Consider the following 16,565-nt stretch of genomic DNA (forward strand, 5'->3'; position numbering starts at 1 on the left):
ATCCAACTCATCCCTCTCCTATTTACTCAGAGTTGTGATAAAGATTCAGTGAGAGTAGGCACAGGGAGACTCCTGGCACAGTGAGGTTCCCACCCTGCAGGGTCTCAAAGGCACAAGGGAAGTGTGATAGAGCTCAGGGCAGTCCAAAGTTACCTACAGTAGAATCCCAAAACTCTGTCAGTTCATGTTAAACAGGTTGAGTACTCCACACCCACAGAGCAGCTAAGGGTGCTCTTGAAAGGAGAAGGGTTGCAGAAGTCTGGGCAGCTTCTGAAGGGAACACCCAGGGGCCGAAGCCTTGTTTGGGTGGAAGGAGGAAGGACAGGCACAGGCCTTACCCGATCCTCTTGTTCAGCTTGCAGCTCCTTCAAAACCCGGCCTTGGCACGGTCCAGGTTGGTGGCCAGTCCAGTGATGGTGATGACATCCGACTGCAGCTCAGGAGCAGGGACCTGGATGTTCACCTGAGTAACACGTAATGGTTATTGGTTTGGATCGCTGCTCACTGCAGGTTGGCATTTCGCTGATCTACCCTGCCACCATGACCAGCTCTCACGCAGACAGCCTGAACCACAGAATCACCAAATGACTGGGGCTGGAAGGGACCTCTGGAGGTCATCTGGCCAAGCCTTCCTGCTCAAGCAGGGCTGTCTAGAGTCAGCTGCCTGGGACTGTGTCTAGACAGTTTTTGAATAGAACCCTGTTTCTTTTGGTTATCAAAATCAGATTGCTTTGCTGCAGGGCTTCAGCCCCCAGCAGTCCCTGCGCCAGCCTGGGGAGGTAACAAATACATGTTCAATAGCGCTGTATGCAACCAACTTGCATTTTTCCCAAGAGTCCCTGTGGGCTTCTGGGGAATTTTCCCAAATGGACAGGCACAGCAGAGCTGTTTCCCATGGCCTATGAGGAAAACAACTCTCACACTGATGAGGAATCCCTGAGGGCACCAAACAAGCCATGCAACACTCACGGCATCATCACGCAGCTTCAACGTGAAACCTACCAAGCCCTGAAGCCAGGGATTAAATCACACAGGTCTCATTTTCTTAATAGAGAGCTTGTATTCCATGGTCAAGCCAACACAGTACCAAGTACGTCGCAAATGACTGCCACCAGCTCAAACATGGTCACTTACAGATTCTCCAGGATGGAGGAGATGGGAGGAAGGGCAACAACTTACTTCAAACTCATCCATCATTTTGCGGATCCCACTGCCTTTCTGGCCAATGATGTAACGGTGAAGATCAAAGGGAACTTCCACCTCAACGGTGACAGGAACCAGAGCCTGCAAGGGAGGGAGCACAGTTTACCAGCTGAAAGACTTCTCCTGTCTTTCAGCTTGTCATATACTTGCCCAAAAGGACATGTTTGAACTGAGCTACATTCCCTTGTAGTCAGAATACAAACTCTACAGGAAAAGAGGCCAGCTGCGAACACCAAGATGATCTGTTGGGTGTTAAAGCATTTTCTCCAAACCAGAAATCGTAAACCCCACCTCTGGGGACAGGCTGTTTTCATGTCCTTGGCAGAGACTTGGAAAACATCACTAAAGGAGCATGGCATGGTCTACTAAAGCTAGAATGATTCAGCATCAATCAGACTCCTTCTCTTTCCAACTGTGCTCCATAAAACAAGCACGTTATGCTTTTAAGGCAAGTAACCCAGGGCTGCCTACAAGCTTCAGCAATTGCAACGTCAGGCACTATGGTTCAAACCAGCAGGCTAAATCACCCAGCAGAGGACTTCCCTTGAGCAGTACAGACCACCTCCACATTTAGCATCAGTGACCACCTGGACTGCAGCCTTGACTGAGTAGCTCTTATTACCACCACTAAAGCCTGCAGTGAGGTTCTTGCATCAGGGCACCGCTACATTACAGGGGCCTAGAAAGCCACATACCTGTAGCGCCTCCTTCGCTGCCTCGCACTTCTCCCTGCGGCCAGAGATGATGATGATATCGCACTTCTTTGGGGAGCTGGTATCTGCATCCTTCCCGTCCTTGCCTTCCCCACCTTCCTCACCGTTCTCCTGCACAGCTGGCTCTGCAACAGGGGCTGTAAACATGGAAAGTCTCATGTTAAACACACAGAGCCTCCTTCTCGCTCATTATCTCCCGCTCTAGACCCTCAGGATCAGCCTGGGCTTTGCCACAAGAGGTCAGACACTATAGACTGCTACGGAGGAGGTCACTCCTAGCACATGCAGCTTGCCATGGCCTACGCTGGAATGAACCATCCACTGAGACAGTCTGCTCCACACGTTTCCGCACAGCATTGATACTGCCTTTGCCTGCACAAAACGGATCTGCAGTTGCACTGTGGAAGCAGAGGCTGCACTCCTATGTCAGCAGAGGCAACAAGTAAAGGCTGGCAGTTCCTTCCCCAACAGGGAAGTTCACCAGTACAGCACTGGATGTGACAGCTGGACGGCTGGTACTAAACCAGAGTACCCAACAGGCCCCAGCTGTGCTGAATTTAGTACTCCCAGCAACAGGAGCAGGAGAGCTCAGCGAGACCTTGGCAAGCCTGTAGAGCCCTTTTTGCCAGGGAAAGTCCTTGTACTCCCTGCGCTCTGCGGTGAGAACACATTCAGAACACTCAGGTCTGCAGTTTTACCTCCTCAGACTGTCCCCTCTTCCCAAGAGGGCGAGGTTGATGCTAAGCCCACATTCAAGACACTGCAGGGAACACCTGGGGTCAGTTCTCCATAGATTTCAAGTAAAACACCTCCACTAATATGGAGTGTAGGCTACACTACAGTCATTGATCACCCCAACTACCACGCAAACATGCATCCACGGGTATACCTGGGTTCTCCTCCCTGTCAGGGAATTTGATCTGCACACCATAGTCCCGAGTGATCTGCTGGATTCGTGATCCTTTGGGGCCCATAATGGAGCGGTGGAACTTTTGTGGGATGTTGCATTCGATTGTCACTTGAGCTTCCTACGAGAAAGCAGAGTTGCTCTATTGTGACGCAGCCTCTTTCACACCAGAAAACAGGATGCTTGTGCATGGTGAAGTCCATAATGGACAAAGAGAGAAGTTAGAAAAGATAATGACTGCTGAGAGAGGAAGAACTGAAGTATCCTAGAATCCTTCCTCTCTGAAAAGTTAGCAGAGGATTTCTTAATGAAGGCTGCCCCCTGTTAAAGGCTTCCGAGACCAAAGCTCAAGCTTTCCATTACCCTGAAGCGGAGGAAGCATTAAAAGAAAGGCAAAAGATAAAAAGGAAGGAAGGGAAGAGAACAGGCTTAGCTGACTGCTTCCAAAAGCCAATACCAACAGCACAGGAAACCCCAGAGAGCAACCAATGCCCAGGGCCAGGCTTGGAGAGGCACAAGAAGGATCCAATCTTTAATGTCTAGAAGTATATAAAGGAAAGGCCTCCCATTTCTACTCCTAAAAACTAAGAAGATGATCAGAGGAGGCAACTCCTTCATATAGTATTGCCATTTTGGAGCCAGCTGCCAGTCCCCAGGCTGGGATCTGAAGTCTGCAGACCCCATATCACAGAATCACAGACTGGTTTGGGTTGGAAAGGACCTTAAAGATCATCGAGTTCCAACCCCTGCCATGGGCAGGGACACCTCCCACCAGCCCAGGTTGCTCAAAGCCTCATCCAGCCTGGCCTTGAACCCCTCCAGGGATGGGGCATCCACAGCTTCTCTGGGCAACCTGGGCCACTGCCTCACCACCCGCACAGTGAAAAATTTCTTCCTCAGATCTCATCTAAATCTCCCCTCTTTCAGCTTAAAACTGTTCCCTCTCATCCCATCCCAGCACCCCCTGATCCAGAGCACCCCCCATCTCTCCTGTAGCCCCCTTTCAGCACTGAAAGCTGCTGGAAGGTCTCCCAGGAGCCTTCTCTTCTCTAGGCTGCACCCCCCCAACTCTCTCAGCCTGTCCTCGCACGGGAGCTGCTCCAGCCTCGGCCCATCTCCGTGGCTCCTCTGGCCCCGCTCCAGCAGCTCTGTGTCTGTCCTGTGCTGAGGACGCCAGAGCTGGATGCAGCACTGCAGGGGGGGGTCTCGTAAGAGTGAGTAGAGGGGGAGAATCACCTCTTGGTCATGCTTATGTTGACAGCAAAGCTTCAAATCCCAGAACTACTATGGGACTTATTCACATAAAGCTTGGCTGTACAGAAGGTTCAAGGAGGGTACTGCTGAAGCAACAAAGCATAGAAGAAACAGTTTTCCTGCGACATACCAGGTCCTCGATGATCTCCTGGATGCGTTTCTTGGCTGCCTCCACACAGTCCTTGGCTCCCTTGAGGGTGACTTTGTCGCTCTGGGTGCCAGAGCGTGGGAAGCTGACCATCACACCACCATACTCATCCGCAATCTCACGCAGAACTTGCCCTCTCCGGATGACAAAGTGGCGGTGGTGCTTGGGGTCAACCACCATGGAGTCTTCAACCACGTTATCCTGCCAAGAGATGACAGTCAACCCTGCCTGTCCTGGTGATAAGCACGAGTCTGCTGCACTAACAGCAATCAGTTTACAATCTCACCCCAACAAGTGACAGCAAGGAGGATCTTCCTGAGCACCCGTGAAGGGCAGCAGATGTCTTAGCACAACCAGCCCCTCCATGCTGGCTCATTACATCTTGCTACCCTGATAGGCAAGAAAAATTAGTTCATACCAGGTTCTTGATGAGGGCCTCCAACTCCTTCTGTGCCTCTTTGACGGCCTCCTCAGTTCCCATGATAGTAATCAGCTCCTGATCTTTGTCCTCAGAGGTTGGGAAGATGATGCGGGCCCCAGTGTTGTCGCGCACCTTACGGATGTTGCCACCACCCTTACCAATAAGGAATTTGTGGTACTCTGGCTTTGCACGGAGGTCCACGGTATAACTCTTTGTTTGCTGAAAGGAGTCAGATACCCATGGGACACATCAATATACAGAAAATACACATCAGCATCAACAGTAAGCATGTAGGTGTGTTACCTGTACCCACATACGCAGCGTTGCAAGAGCAAGGTAGATGCAGCGTGCTGTCCAAGTCAAAAAGGTATACGATGTGTTAAGCTAAAAACACTATCCAAAAGATGTTCTCAGGGCTGAAAAGCTAACTCTACACTCAACACAACTGGTGAGAATACGAGCAGAAAAGACTTCTCTAGGAGAAGGGTGTGACATTCACACAAGGCAGCATAACTATTTGCTGACTGCTGCAAGCCTGGCGGCAGAGGCAAGGTTTTTCTTGCTATTAAAATAACCAGTCAGTCAGTCAGCCACAACTCAGAGCAAGGTCTTGTAACCCCAAACTTCTCAAACCTGGATATATGCAGTGAAATCAGAGAACCGGAGCCAGAAGTCAGAGACCAAGAAAAAAGTAAAGGAGATATGCAGAGTAAGCTGTTTTGGAGAAGTGTGGATACCCAACAGCATTCAAACCACAGGGAGCCTTAACACTTTGAGTATGTCCCCAGCCTGTGCAGAGAAGCATTACAGACAGTTCTTCTACCCATGGGGAAAGAACTTGTTGTCACAAGGATGGAAGCATAGTTTTCTTTTAATCATCCAAACTGTAGTCAAATCCCTCAAAGAGGATTAGGCTCTCTGATGACAGAGGATTCCCAGCAGGCAGAAGGGATCACTTCAACACCCGAGAAGAAGCAGTTGGCAAAACAATCTGCTCCTTTCCAAACTTCTCCTCTGCCAGGTGCAGCAGCTGTTTCTTGGCTTTCTCCACATCCTGGGCTGGGCCCCTGATGGTCACGGTGTCACTGCCAGAGCCCTCAGTGGGGAAGTGGATGTGGACTCCACCACACTCCTCCATAATGGAGCGGATGAAGCGGCCTTTGGCGCCAATCAGGGAATTGTGCAGTTTGGAAGGAATAGAGACCTCCACCTCTGTGATGTTGGCCTAAGAGAGGACAGTATCAGGCTGTTAGTCAAGCTGCAGAAATGTGTTTGAACCCACTCTGCCTACCCTCCAACTCCCACACTGCTAGGAGCTTTATAGACTGACCCATCTGTAAGAAATGCCTGACCAGAAGGGTTTCAGACTGGCTACTCCTGACATGTGAGCAGCCACAAACTTAGGTGTAAGAGTCAAGAGCAGACTGATACTCACATTTGTCTCCTCCCTGTCCTACAATAAGCACTTCTGCATTTATGCCTTCTAGCAACATTTTCAAGTCCCTCATCTGCAACAGGCCAGCCATTTCACTTACCAGCTCCTTCTGGATGGCAAGAATTCTGTGACGAGCAGCCTCACAGTTTGCTCTCTTGCCTGTGATAACAATTGTCTCTGAGTTGCTGTTCTCTGCTGGGAGATCAATTTTGGTGTTGCTTTCTTCACGGATCTGCCACAAAGGAAAAAAAATAAACTCAAGCCCTTGGAGGTAATATTTGACATCACCAATGAGCAGGAGAGAGCAGCAAGTGGGACTTAACTGTAGGCAGTGACCATAATGAGCACTGAACATAGGAAAGATATCTCACCTTCTTGATGTTAGCACCTCCTTTCCCTATGATGTTCTTGTGGAATTGTTTGAAGATGGGGACAGAAATAGAAAAGCTGTTTTCAACCTAACAGAGAAAGGAAGGGAGAACTGAAGATCAGACTGTCATGGCAAGTGAGGCCCCGTCCCAGGAACCTGGTAAACGAGCTTTTGACAATAGGCTTAGACCCAAGGAAGTTCTCTATAAGAGAAACTTGCAAGAAAAAGCAAAGGCAAGTACCTTCCCCTATAGCCCTTAAGTAACAGGTATTTAGCCCCTGTCACCTGCTCTGCTTTATTCCAGGGTTATTCAGGCATGTAGGAGAGAAGAGCAGACAGAAGGCCCCCTTACCAGGTCTGCCACCATCTTTTGCATGTACTTGGTGCACTTCTCCACCTCATTTTTGGGACCTCTAAGTTGGACGATGTCACTCTTGTGCGCAGGGTCTGGGAAGTTGATGATAACCTGCAAGAGGTGGTCATTTATAGTTAACTCAAGCAAACGCGAGAATTGCTGTGTCAGACGCAGGCAAAGGTTGGCAGGATCCTACATGTCCCCTTTCCCATTCAGAAAAGGGGTAACTGTGTTAGCAGCCTCTGGCCAAAAGAACTATCTTCTCATACATATTAGATACAGAGCCACTAAATATATTATTTCAGTGACAATGTGCCTACTACTCAAGTAGGAAACATCCCCTCTGGATTCCTCATCTCCTAGAAAGCCTTACCTCTGGGAATTTCTCCCGGATTTCCCGGATCCGCTCACCCTTCTGCCCAATGATGGTCCGGTGGAATTTCTGCTCGATAATTAGGTCCTTGGTGCGTTCATTTTCCTGATGACAACAGAATTTACATTGAGCGTTCAGCAGTAGAGCCATATACTTTTATTTATCACCTTGTTGTCTGACAGTTTACTTGCCAGCATTGTCCCTCTTTTCTCCTCTAGACAAAATTCAGTCTAGGTTGAAAGTGAAGGAGTACCCAAGGGAAGAGAGGAACACTGCTGTGAAGAGGAACTTCCACTTGTCATGAGATCCAAGTCCTCGGTGGGCAAAGGGCACACACTTACATCAGGAGATTATGAGGGAACGTAAGAGCTCAAACCCTGTGGTCTCCCAAGCATCACATCCTACTCACCATACGGGAAGCGAGTTCCAGCAGCTCTTTCTTGGCCTGTTGGACCCCCTGTGGGTCTCCTTCAATTCTGATCAGATTGCTCTTCTCATTGTCCGGGGGAATGCGCACAGACACCTTGTAGAGGTCCTTAATCCTGTTAACTTGAAGGCAAAGACTGTGGTGACACAGTCTGCTAGGCCAAGACTTGGAAGCAACGCACCTTGATTATCACTGCTTAGAGGCTGGTTAAGAAGTAAACCAGCCTCTGAGAAGGGGCCAGTGGGACGGGGCTGAAACAGGGAAAAGTGCCTGTTCACCCTGGAGTTCAGTGAAAGCAGATCTATGCCACACAAGAACCTGTACAAGTGAATACTGCAGCATCTACAGAGCCAACTGTTTGCTTGCCAGAGTGAGGCATCTGTTTCTTCCCCAAACAGCACCACATTTAGATTAGTAGATGATCATTCATTTCTAATCCCAAATTCTTTTTCGGGGAGAAACTCACCAAGCAGATTTCCACCACACCCAATCTGCTGCTAAAATGTAATTCACACAGAGCAACTTTAAAAGAAAAAAAAAATTCCTCCAGGACATGGCAAAGTAATCCCACCACTGTTCAACCTCCCAAGAAACTTCCACACATTAAAGCCACCCGAAGGCCTCACTGCCCATTTATCTCCTTGTGCCAACACCACTTCAGAAGAGCAGAAGAAATGTGACGGAGACGGCACACTGGATGAGTTACAGAGCCCCTGATATGATCTACTAAACATGGAGAGTGTGAGCACAGGAAGGATTAGAAAGGCACCCCACTTACTGTTAGCTCCATTCTTGCCAATGAGGTGTCGATGGAATTTGTGGTCAACGTTGATTTCTGCATAATCCATCCGGTTGATCTATAAAGAATTGTATAGGGTTAGGTAGGGCAGGCCACCACTTTTCCTGTCTTAAACCCCAAGTAGCTGCTTACTGCCAGCGTTGGCACTGAATCTCCAGTTGTCAGCTACAAGCACTCCTCTGGTTCAAGCTGACAGTGCCACGGTTGTGAAGCATTTAATCATCTAGATTAAATCAAAAGATTTACGACCTGCTCCTGATTTTTTAAGAATGCCATGGACAAGCTTTGCAACTAAGGGTTGCATCCATCTGCCACACAACTTGTCTTCTCCAAGTTCTGTTAAGCACATCAAGACATCATACAGATGTGATATACATCTCATCATCTCTGCTCTGCTGTACCTTCTTCCCCCACTTTCTTCCTATGTACGGGAACTAGTAACACCAACTTACCAGATCCTTGACCATGACTTCAATCTGTTCCTGAGCCACATTCACATCTTCTGTAGGTCCTTCCAAAGTGATTTTATCCTCTCCTTCAGTGAATTCGATGTGAACCTTGACACACAAGGCAATGAATCAAGTAAGACTTTTCTAAGCTACAAGCCAGGTCAATGCCATTAGTCAGGTCTCCACCATCAATCCCTGCCCGTAAGAGATGGCTTCCTTCCCACAAAGTACACACATAATTCCCATGGTTTCAGAAGTAGGTAACTTACAATCAAGCCATATCACAGTGTCCAGAGCCCAAGGCTTTGGTGCTGTCCTGGAGTCTGCAAGGGCTTTGGAGACGTTACTCACCAAGCCTTTCTCTAGGTATCATCTAACTCACCAGGGAGAAGGCTCGTTGAAGTCAGCATTTGCAGGTATCCTACAAATCCTATTCTATCTACACCAATTCTCAAAATAGTACCACATAAAGCTTCCTTTGAAGAGCTAAACCCATAAGAATAATGTAGGATGACTAGTGTTTGCAGCACTAAAAGAGAGGCTCCCCTTAATATTAAGATCTATGTCATCTCCTCCCCAGTTTTACCCATGCTAGAATACATTTCTCTCTTCTACAGAGAGTGAGCTGGCCTAAACCATATTCTACATGAGACGGGGCTAAGCTAACCAGCTCATCCATACCTTTGGCATCTGCTGAGTTATTTTGGCCAGGTTTTGTCCTTTCTTTCCAATAATGAAACGATGAAGCCAAGAGGGGGCAGAGACCGAGGAGACGGTAAAACTGTTGGCCTGAGAGAGAAAAAACAGATAAACTGTTTGATGGACAGACTGGAAGAGGTCTTCACAAAAATTCAGTTCCAATCCTCATGCTGAACCCTCAATATTGACTTCTAAGCTGCACCTCTAACAGCCCAACAGAGACCACCCTTCCTACACCTGTCAGTGCTCATGGATGTGTCTTTATGGGACTTTCAAAGAAGGCCTAGCCCATGTCATCAGTACCTTTGCATAGACTTCAGTCAATGCTTGCCCAAGCTTTTCAGGCTCGCCTCGCAGTATCACCGTCTCCGAGCTGCTGTCAGTGGGTGGGATCTCGACAGAGACTCCAGTTTTCTCCAAGATCTCCTGCAGGGAATTCCCCTTGGGGCCGATGACATACTTGTGCTGGGACTTCTTCACCTCCACTGCAATGGTTGTAGTCTTCTTTTTCTGTAGGGGCAGAGGCACTGGGGCATCAATCACAGGGGGGAAGGGAAGGACAAGAGCAAAAGGAAGAGGCACAAGATGCAGTGAAACTCTGCACCCAGGACAGAGCAAAGCAAAGATGAGCACAGTGGTTCCGCAGTATCGTAGCACTCTTTGGGCCCCTGCCCACAGAAAGCCTTGTGCTCAAAAATTCACAGGTGAAGTACAAAACCCGTATTATGTGTCAAGCTCCCTGGAACACTACACAGAAGAGACCACGTACACACACACCTCCTTGCACAACAGGGCTCAACAGCCAGCCGTCCTCCGGGCAGAACTGTAGTGCAACACCAGGTAGGTTACTAGGCTATAAGCTGATTATCTCTGCTGAAATCCAGACTGGCACAAACACAAAGCAAACCATGAGGAAAACCAGCCCTTCAACACACACCAAGTGATGCTGGCTGCAGAAAACAAACTGGAGAGAAATTCGCTCTTCAGCAACTTCTACTTATGTAGCAACTCTGATACTGCCAGCTGGCCACCACTGTAAAATTCACACTTCCTTCCTCAGTAGCACCTGTGCGAACAAGAGACAGGGGAGCTGGAGCTCTTTGTGCTCTGTTCATCCCCACGACACAGAAAACCAAGAAATCTGTCACCATCCTGGTAGTATCACCTCAAATCCCACTCTGCTGAGCGAGGAAACAGTAAGATCAAAGGGCCATGTACTGCAAGGGCTGCTGAGCCAGAGCTGACATGAGGAGGATGCCAACAGAGGGATGCACAAAAGCAGAACAAGAAAGGAAGAGGCACTGTGAGCAGTTGGGGGGAAGATGGGAAGCTTTATAGACCATCCATACCTTCTCCTCATAGATCTTCTTAACACGAGCCACAGCCTGGGCTAGCTGCTCCTTTTCTCCTGTGAAGACTATCTCTGTCTTGTTGACGCTGGGTGGAGGGATGTTGATGCGTGTCCCTGTGTCCTGCATGAGCTCGCTCACCAGCTTGTTGTAAGGGCCAGCAATGAAGGGGTGGTACACTTTCTCCACATCCAGCCGCTCCACAGCACGCTTATCCTGCAAGAACCCAGAACAGACCTCGGTGGGAACTGTCCTCTATGTTACAGTCTCTGCCAGACACAGCTAAGTTCACAGCACTGTCTAGCTTGACACTCTGGCCCAAGAACACCTTTTAGTTTGTAGGCTTGTAGATTTCCATCCCTTTCAACCTACAAATACTGCTGTTGCTGCTGATGCCTCTGTAATCTCCCACCTTATCTCAGCTGGCACCTAATATGGTTCACTTCAAATAAGAAACATGCTTATCTGGCTTCAGATATGGACAAAATGGAGAACCAGAAGTTGCGGAACTTGGCAGCAGTGCTCATACAGCCAGTGGCGCAGTATCCATCTCTGTTCAGACTAAAACATATTAGCCACTGACTGCAGTCACAGTGGCTACAAACTTCTAACATAACATGGAGAAGCAAAATGGCTGTCCAGGTAATGCCACAAGAGAGATCACAGAACTGAAGTACCTGCTCAGCAGAGATAAGCAGGATCTCGTGTCGGGCCTTCTCAATCCCTTCTTTAGTGCCGGTGATCTTGATCTGGTTGCTGGGGTCATCCGGGCGGGGGATCTGGATTTTGGTTGCAGTTTTGAGCTCCAGGTCCTGCAGCTTCTCGCCATTCTTTCCAATGACAAAACGGTGGTGCTCCTTGGGGATGGCAACTGTCGCTGAAGCCTGCAATGCGGGAACCAAATATCTGTGAGAACCCTTGCCTGCACTGGCAGAGCCACAGGAACAGAGCCAGGGAAAGCATGTTAGATGCTACTTAACGGTACCACTGAGGAACAAATACAATGCCTTCCCAGCACATTCTGTCTGAGGACTGATACTGTACCAGAACAGTTTATCTACAGTACCTGTATACCAGGAGTCTAAACCCCACCTTTCCCTCAAAACCCTTCTGTTTGCACAGGAGTAGCTTTCTGAATTAGCAAAGGCCTTCAGGCACAGACAAGGAGGTGCCTATCCTCCAGTGTAAGCCACTGGAGCAGTACCAGACAACAACTGAGTTGATAGAATCATAGAATCACAGAATGGTTTGGCTCGGAAAGGACCTTAAAGATCATCAAGTTCCAACCCCCCTGCCATGGGCAGGGACACCTCCCCCTAGACCAGGACCCCTCCAGGGATGGGGCATCCACAGCTTCTCTGGGCAACCTGTTCCAGTGTCTCACCACCTGCACAGTGAAAAATTTCTTCCTAATGTCTAGTCTAAATTTACCCTCTTTTAGCTTATACCCATTACCCCTTGTCCTGTCACTACCCCCCCTGATAAAGAGTGCCTCCCCATCTCTCCTGTAGGCCCCCTTCAGGTACTGGAAGGCTCATGGGTGGAGTTTATCTGAACTCTGACATCTGCTGCCAAGGCTACAGAGTACAAGACACACAGTCTGACTCTTAGGAAACAGAAATTCAACACCAGAAACCTATCCCAGCAGGCAGACAGCTAGGGGATGCTTACCGCTACTATGTGCTAAGGTGTCTTCAATGTAGCACATGCTGCTCCTGGGACTGCTTCTAGAAGGTCCCTTTTAGAAAAGGGGTCCCAAGAGCTTCTCTCAACCTACCATTAACGGGCTGGTGTATAACAGGGATTCCTGACTTCTTCCCTTCTCACTGAGTTTTTATTGACCTCATAGTTTAGGATTGCTACCATGCTCTCGATCCCTGTGAATACGTAACAGTAATTAAGACACTTAAAATTCAAGCTACAAATAAAAAAAAAAAAAAAATCACTTGGTGCCACTCTTCAATTCTGTGGCCCTGTACTGTAGCCAGCCATGCCAGGGAGAAGTTAGGAATACAGACACACCTTTCAGACCTACGGCCACGGCAGTAGGAGGTGTATTTGAGGACAGTGGATCATGGATCTGTGTCAGTACGACCTGAACTATTTTTTCAGAGGTACATTATGTAGGGTTTGTCCCTTTCTCTTCCCTCTGGCAGGGTACGACACATGGGCTGAACAACACTAAGCAGACATGGTATTAACTATTGCATTAACTACCTTTGATGTTACACTTTAAAACACACTGTGAGAGCTGGCTGTGATATATCCTAACAAGAACTACCACCTTGATTATGAACTCAAGAATCTACAGGTGAGAAATCAAAACCTAGAGGACTGAAAGGAGATGCAACTGAAACAACGGGGCTGTGGCTCCTTACCAGTGTGGCTCCAGTTACACAATCCAGAACCCTGACCTGAAGCTTTCAGCAAGATCTCCTCTCTTCTACTTTCTTGCTCCCATCCCTCCATGTTCTCCTCTGAAAGACTTCAGAGAAAGTGAAGTCCCATTCTCACACACTACTAGCTTTGTGTGAGGGGCCTGCACCCCCTTCGGCACCAGCACCTCAGCACAAATTCACTGTCTGCAATTCAAGTGTTCAAAGATTGCAGGCTCCACCCTCCATGCAACACCATGGCCTGTAATTAGCTCTGAACCCTATTTTAAGCCTCATTTCCATTCCAAATTGCCAATTGTGTGCTTTGAAAATATATGGCAAAGCTGAATTAGTCATCTAATAACACCTCTTCGGCTTATAAGCACACATGCCCAAGGGTCTCAAAGCATTTGCGAGTCTTGGGGAAGAGCAAAGATGAAGTGAGAAACAGTTAGATGCCCTCACCTGAGTCTGCAGCCGAGCGACAATCTCCTTCCGAGCCTTCATGACTGCTTCCAGCTTGCCAGAGACCATGATCGAAAGGCCCTGGTCCTTTGCGAGAGACAGCTCCAGGTGAGCTCCTGTCTTCTGCATGATGTCAAGGCAGATCTTGGCTTGCTCGCCTTCTCCAAACTGATTCATGTCCTTGTACTTCCTCTCCTCCAGTGGCACGTGAAACACCTGATCAGCCACAGGACAGATAAAAGAAGAGCACAGCAAGCAGTCAGTATGATTTGATCGCCAGTGCCTCCCTCCCTTATCGCCATACAGGATTTTACTGGCACACCGAGCCCCAAGTTTGTGCAACCCATCAGCCTTTCCAGGGGAGACACCAGCTGCGACCAGGCAAAGTGCAAGAACGCTGCAGCAGGCAGTTTGTCCCACAGTGGGCGTCTTCCTAAACTTTTGCCTAAACATCACACAGGCAACAGTGTGAAATTACAGGGGGAATACTTTAATGGATTAGCGCTCACTACTTGAATTCTGCAATCCTCCCTTCAGGCCTGCTCCAGCTACCTGTGGAACAGGGATGCAGTGCTTTTTCTGGACAGTTTTGCAACACATCCCTCCCCTCCAGAGCAGTCCTAGCCCTCAGCTGCAGTCCTCCTCACGCCCCAGGGGAAAGTATGGCAAAGAGGCTGTCAATCTGACACACTAAGGATTTCATACTCCAGGGAAAGCTTCACTTCACCAATTTTTTAGAGGGAGGAGAAGGAGGGAGATAAGACACCCACTCCCACCAACCTGAGTGATGACAGAAGCCTTTATTGGTCGGATTTTGCTCCAGGGCCCAGCAGGTTCGTGGGCAGCTTCCAAACATGGTGCTTTCTCAGGGAGCGGAGGGAAGGCTTCCTTGTAGGTTGGAGGATCATTCTCTTCTTCAGAGTTTAAAGCTGTAACTGTGGTGAAGCAAACAGGGTACATGAGATGCTCTTCCCACAGAAACAGCCCTATTCATAGGCAGTGCAATTGTATTTAGGCACCACTAACAAGGGTGAGCAAATGACTTGTGCACGACTATTAATCCTATTACAGTTGTGCTTGTGGAGCAGCCAAGTGTGGAGCACGACTGACCTCAGCATAGCAGAAACCACAGCAGGTGCCATGAACAGCCAGTCTCGTCTGAGCTGGAAGTGAACGTGCAAGTGAATGGTGGCAGCAAACAGCACACTACTGCCAACTTTGTCAAGAGGGGCTTAATTAGGGGAGAACAGGCTGAGCAGAAAGAAGTGAAAGGAACAGCGCAAGGCTGCAGGTCAGAAGGGGATCAAACAAACGTATACCCAGGAGGGAAGGCAGAGAGAAGCGCTGTAGTTAGGGCACAGCCAAGGGAAAGCCTGTACCTTACAGCTGACTCAGCTGGGCACTGGGCCATGCCAAGAGGACCAGCTCACAGCTGGAGGATGGGTGCCGAAACCCATCAGAGTCAGTTAGTACAGTTATACTGACTTTCCCCAGCACCTGGCTGAGCAAAGGAAGGAAATGACAGCCCAGCACACTGGTCTCATGAGGCTCCCTCGTAGCCCAATGCCCCTGTCTTGCATGTGCCCCATCCCACAGCTGACAGCATGGCTAGCCAGAGCTCTGCAGAGATCTGAGGCTTGCCTCTTCCTGGCCCTGCGCTGTGCAGCATCACCACTGTGCTGCTGGTGGGGGAAAGCCAGAGTTGGTAGGCCACCAGTCCAGGAATGGAGAACGCAACATGTGCACACTTGTGGGGAGCTGGACGCGCGGAGCAAGCTTGGCTAACAGCAAGGAACCGTGTCTGTGCAGACTGTATTTAGAAGCACATCACAGGAACTCAACTGAATTTGCTCACCTTTCACCTGCTGCTGAGTCAGGCCACTGCGGTGTTCAGCGAAGCTCTCCTGGGTCAAAACTGCCACGGAGCTCATTGTCGACTTCCCACCCACACACAATCCGGGTATGCCACTGGAAGAGACAGAGGTGGCAGCGCTACTAACACCACCATTCAAGATGCACGGAAGTCACTCCAAGAAAACAAAGGAAGTGTTTCTGAACACGTTTATAATCAGCCTCTTGAAAAGCACCTACAGTGCCAGTCAGCTGTCCGGTTCTCTCGGTGACCCAGACAGGAACTCAGGGGGGATAGTGCCTCACAGCACAGGGGTCACCAAAACCACAGCTCCTCATTAAGAAGGCAGAGGATGTGCAACCTAAGAAGGTCACTGGAAAGGGGGACACCAGAAGTTGTTAAAGTATCCTCTAATTAATCTATCAATTATTAATGGTGTGCAATTTTTAAATGGGTATCTGAACCCTGAATAAACAGTCCAAGACCACTGTGTAACCCTGGAGAGAAAACAAAAGGGCCCAGGATGCTGCCTCTTCCTGAAAAAGACTTATTGAGGTGCCTGAACTCCCTCAGACTTAGGGATACACTCCAAAAGCCACTCCGATAAGCAAGCTCAGCAACAGCAAGATATTTGGCTGTCCCAAAATGAGAACTTACCAGCTAAATGGTCAGTAGCCAGAGAGTCCGTCCTGTAAGCTGCCCGTTTGTCAGCCTGCCAGCTTTTGCTTTATAGAGGAAAAAAGAAAAATATTTATGCGACTGCTCCAAGACAACAGCAAAACATAACACCCCCATTACTGTAACTTTCAAAAGAGCACCACCGCCTGTACTGCCTTTCAAACTTGCACCCTATCCAAAACATTCTCATACTGAGTCACACCTCGCCATACTTTACCTGTCACGTTTTATGAGCTACAGGCAACACCACTATCTACTTAAACCTCACAGCAGGAAGGCTAGAGTAGCTACTC

At 48.8% G+C, this 16,565-nt stretch overlaps 1 protein-coding gene across 1 annotated transcript in view; it reads right to left on the reverse strand.

Annotated features, from left to right (window-relative positions):
- Nucleotides 1-16,324, reverse strand: part of HDLBP (high density lipoprotein binding protein) — a 19,793-nt gene extending 3,469 nt beyond the window's left edge. Inside the window, 24 exon segments of the mRNA XM_010081982.1 lie at nt 339-373; nt 376-463; nt 1,180-1,284; nt 1,899-2,053; nt 2,806-2,944; nt 4,208-4,426; nt 4,644-4,865; nt 5,076; nt 5,654-5,871; nt 6,182-6,313; nt 6,453-6,539; nt 6,804-6,917; nt 7,180-7,284; nt 7,589-7,728; nt 8,385-8,463; nt 8,858-8,962; nt 9,536-9,643; nt 9,857-10,063; nt 10,903-11,118; nt 11,580-11,786; nt 13,743-13,958; nt 14,523-14,677; nt 15,598-15,710; nt 16,252-16,324. Of these exon segments, the coding sequence (XP_010080284.1) occupies nt 339-373; nt 376-463; nt 1,180-1,284; nt 1,899-2,053; nt 2,806-2,944; nt 4,208-4,426; nt 4,644-4,865; nt 5,076; nt 5,654-5,871; nt 6,182-6,313; nt 6,453-6,539; nt 6,804-6,917; nt 7,180-7,284; nt 7,589-7,728; nt 8,385-8,463; nt 8,858-8,962; nt 9,536-9,643; nt 9,857-10,063; nt 10,903-11,118; nt 11,580-11,786; nt 13,743-13,958; nt 14,523-14,677; nt 15,598-15,673 (3,129 nt within the window). The 5' untranslated portion in view covers nt 15,674-15,710; nt 16,252-16,324.
- Between the last annotated feature and the right edge of the window lie 241 nt (nt 16,325-16,565).

Source organism: Pterocles gutturalis, unplaced genomic scaffold, assembly GCF_000699245.1.
Source record: "Pterocles gutturalis isolate BGI_N339 unplaced genomic scaffold, ASM69924v1 scaffold8169, whole genome shotgun sequence".
NCBI classification, from domain to species: Eukaryota; Metazoa; Chordata; class Aves; order Pterocliformes; family Pteroclidae; genus Pterocles; species Pterocles gutturalis.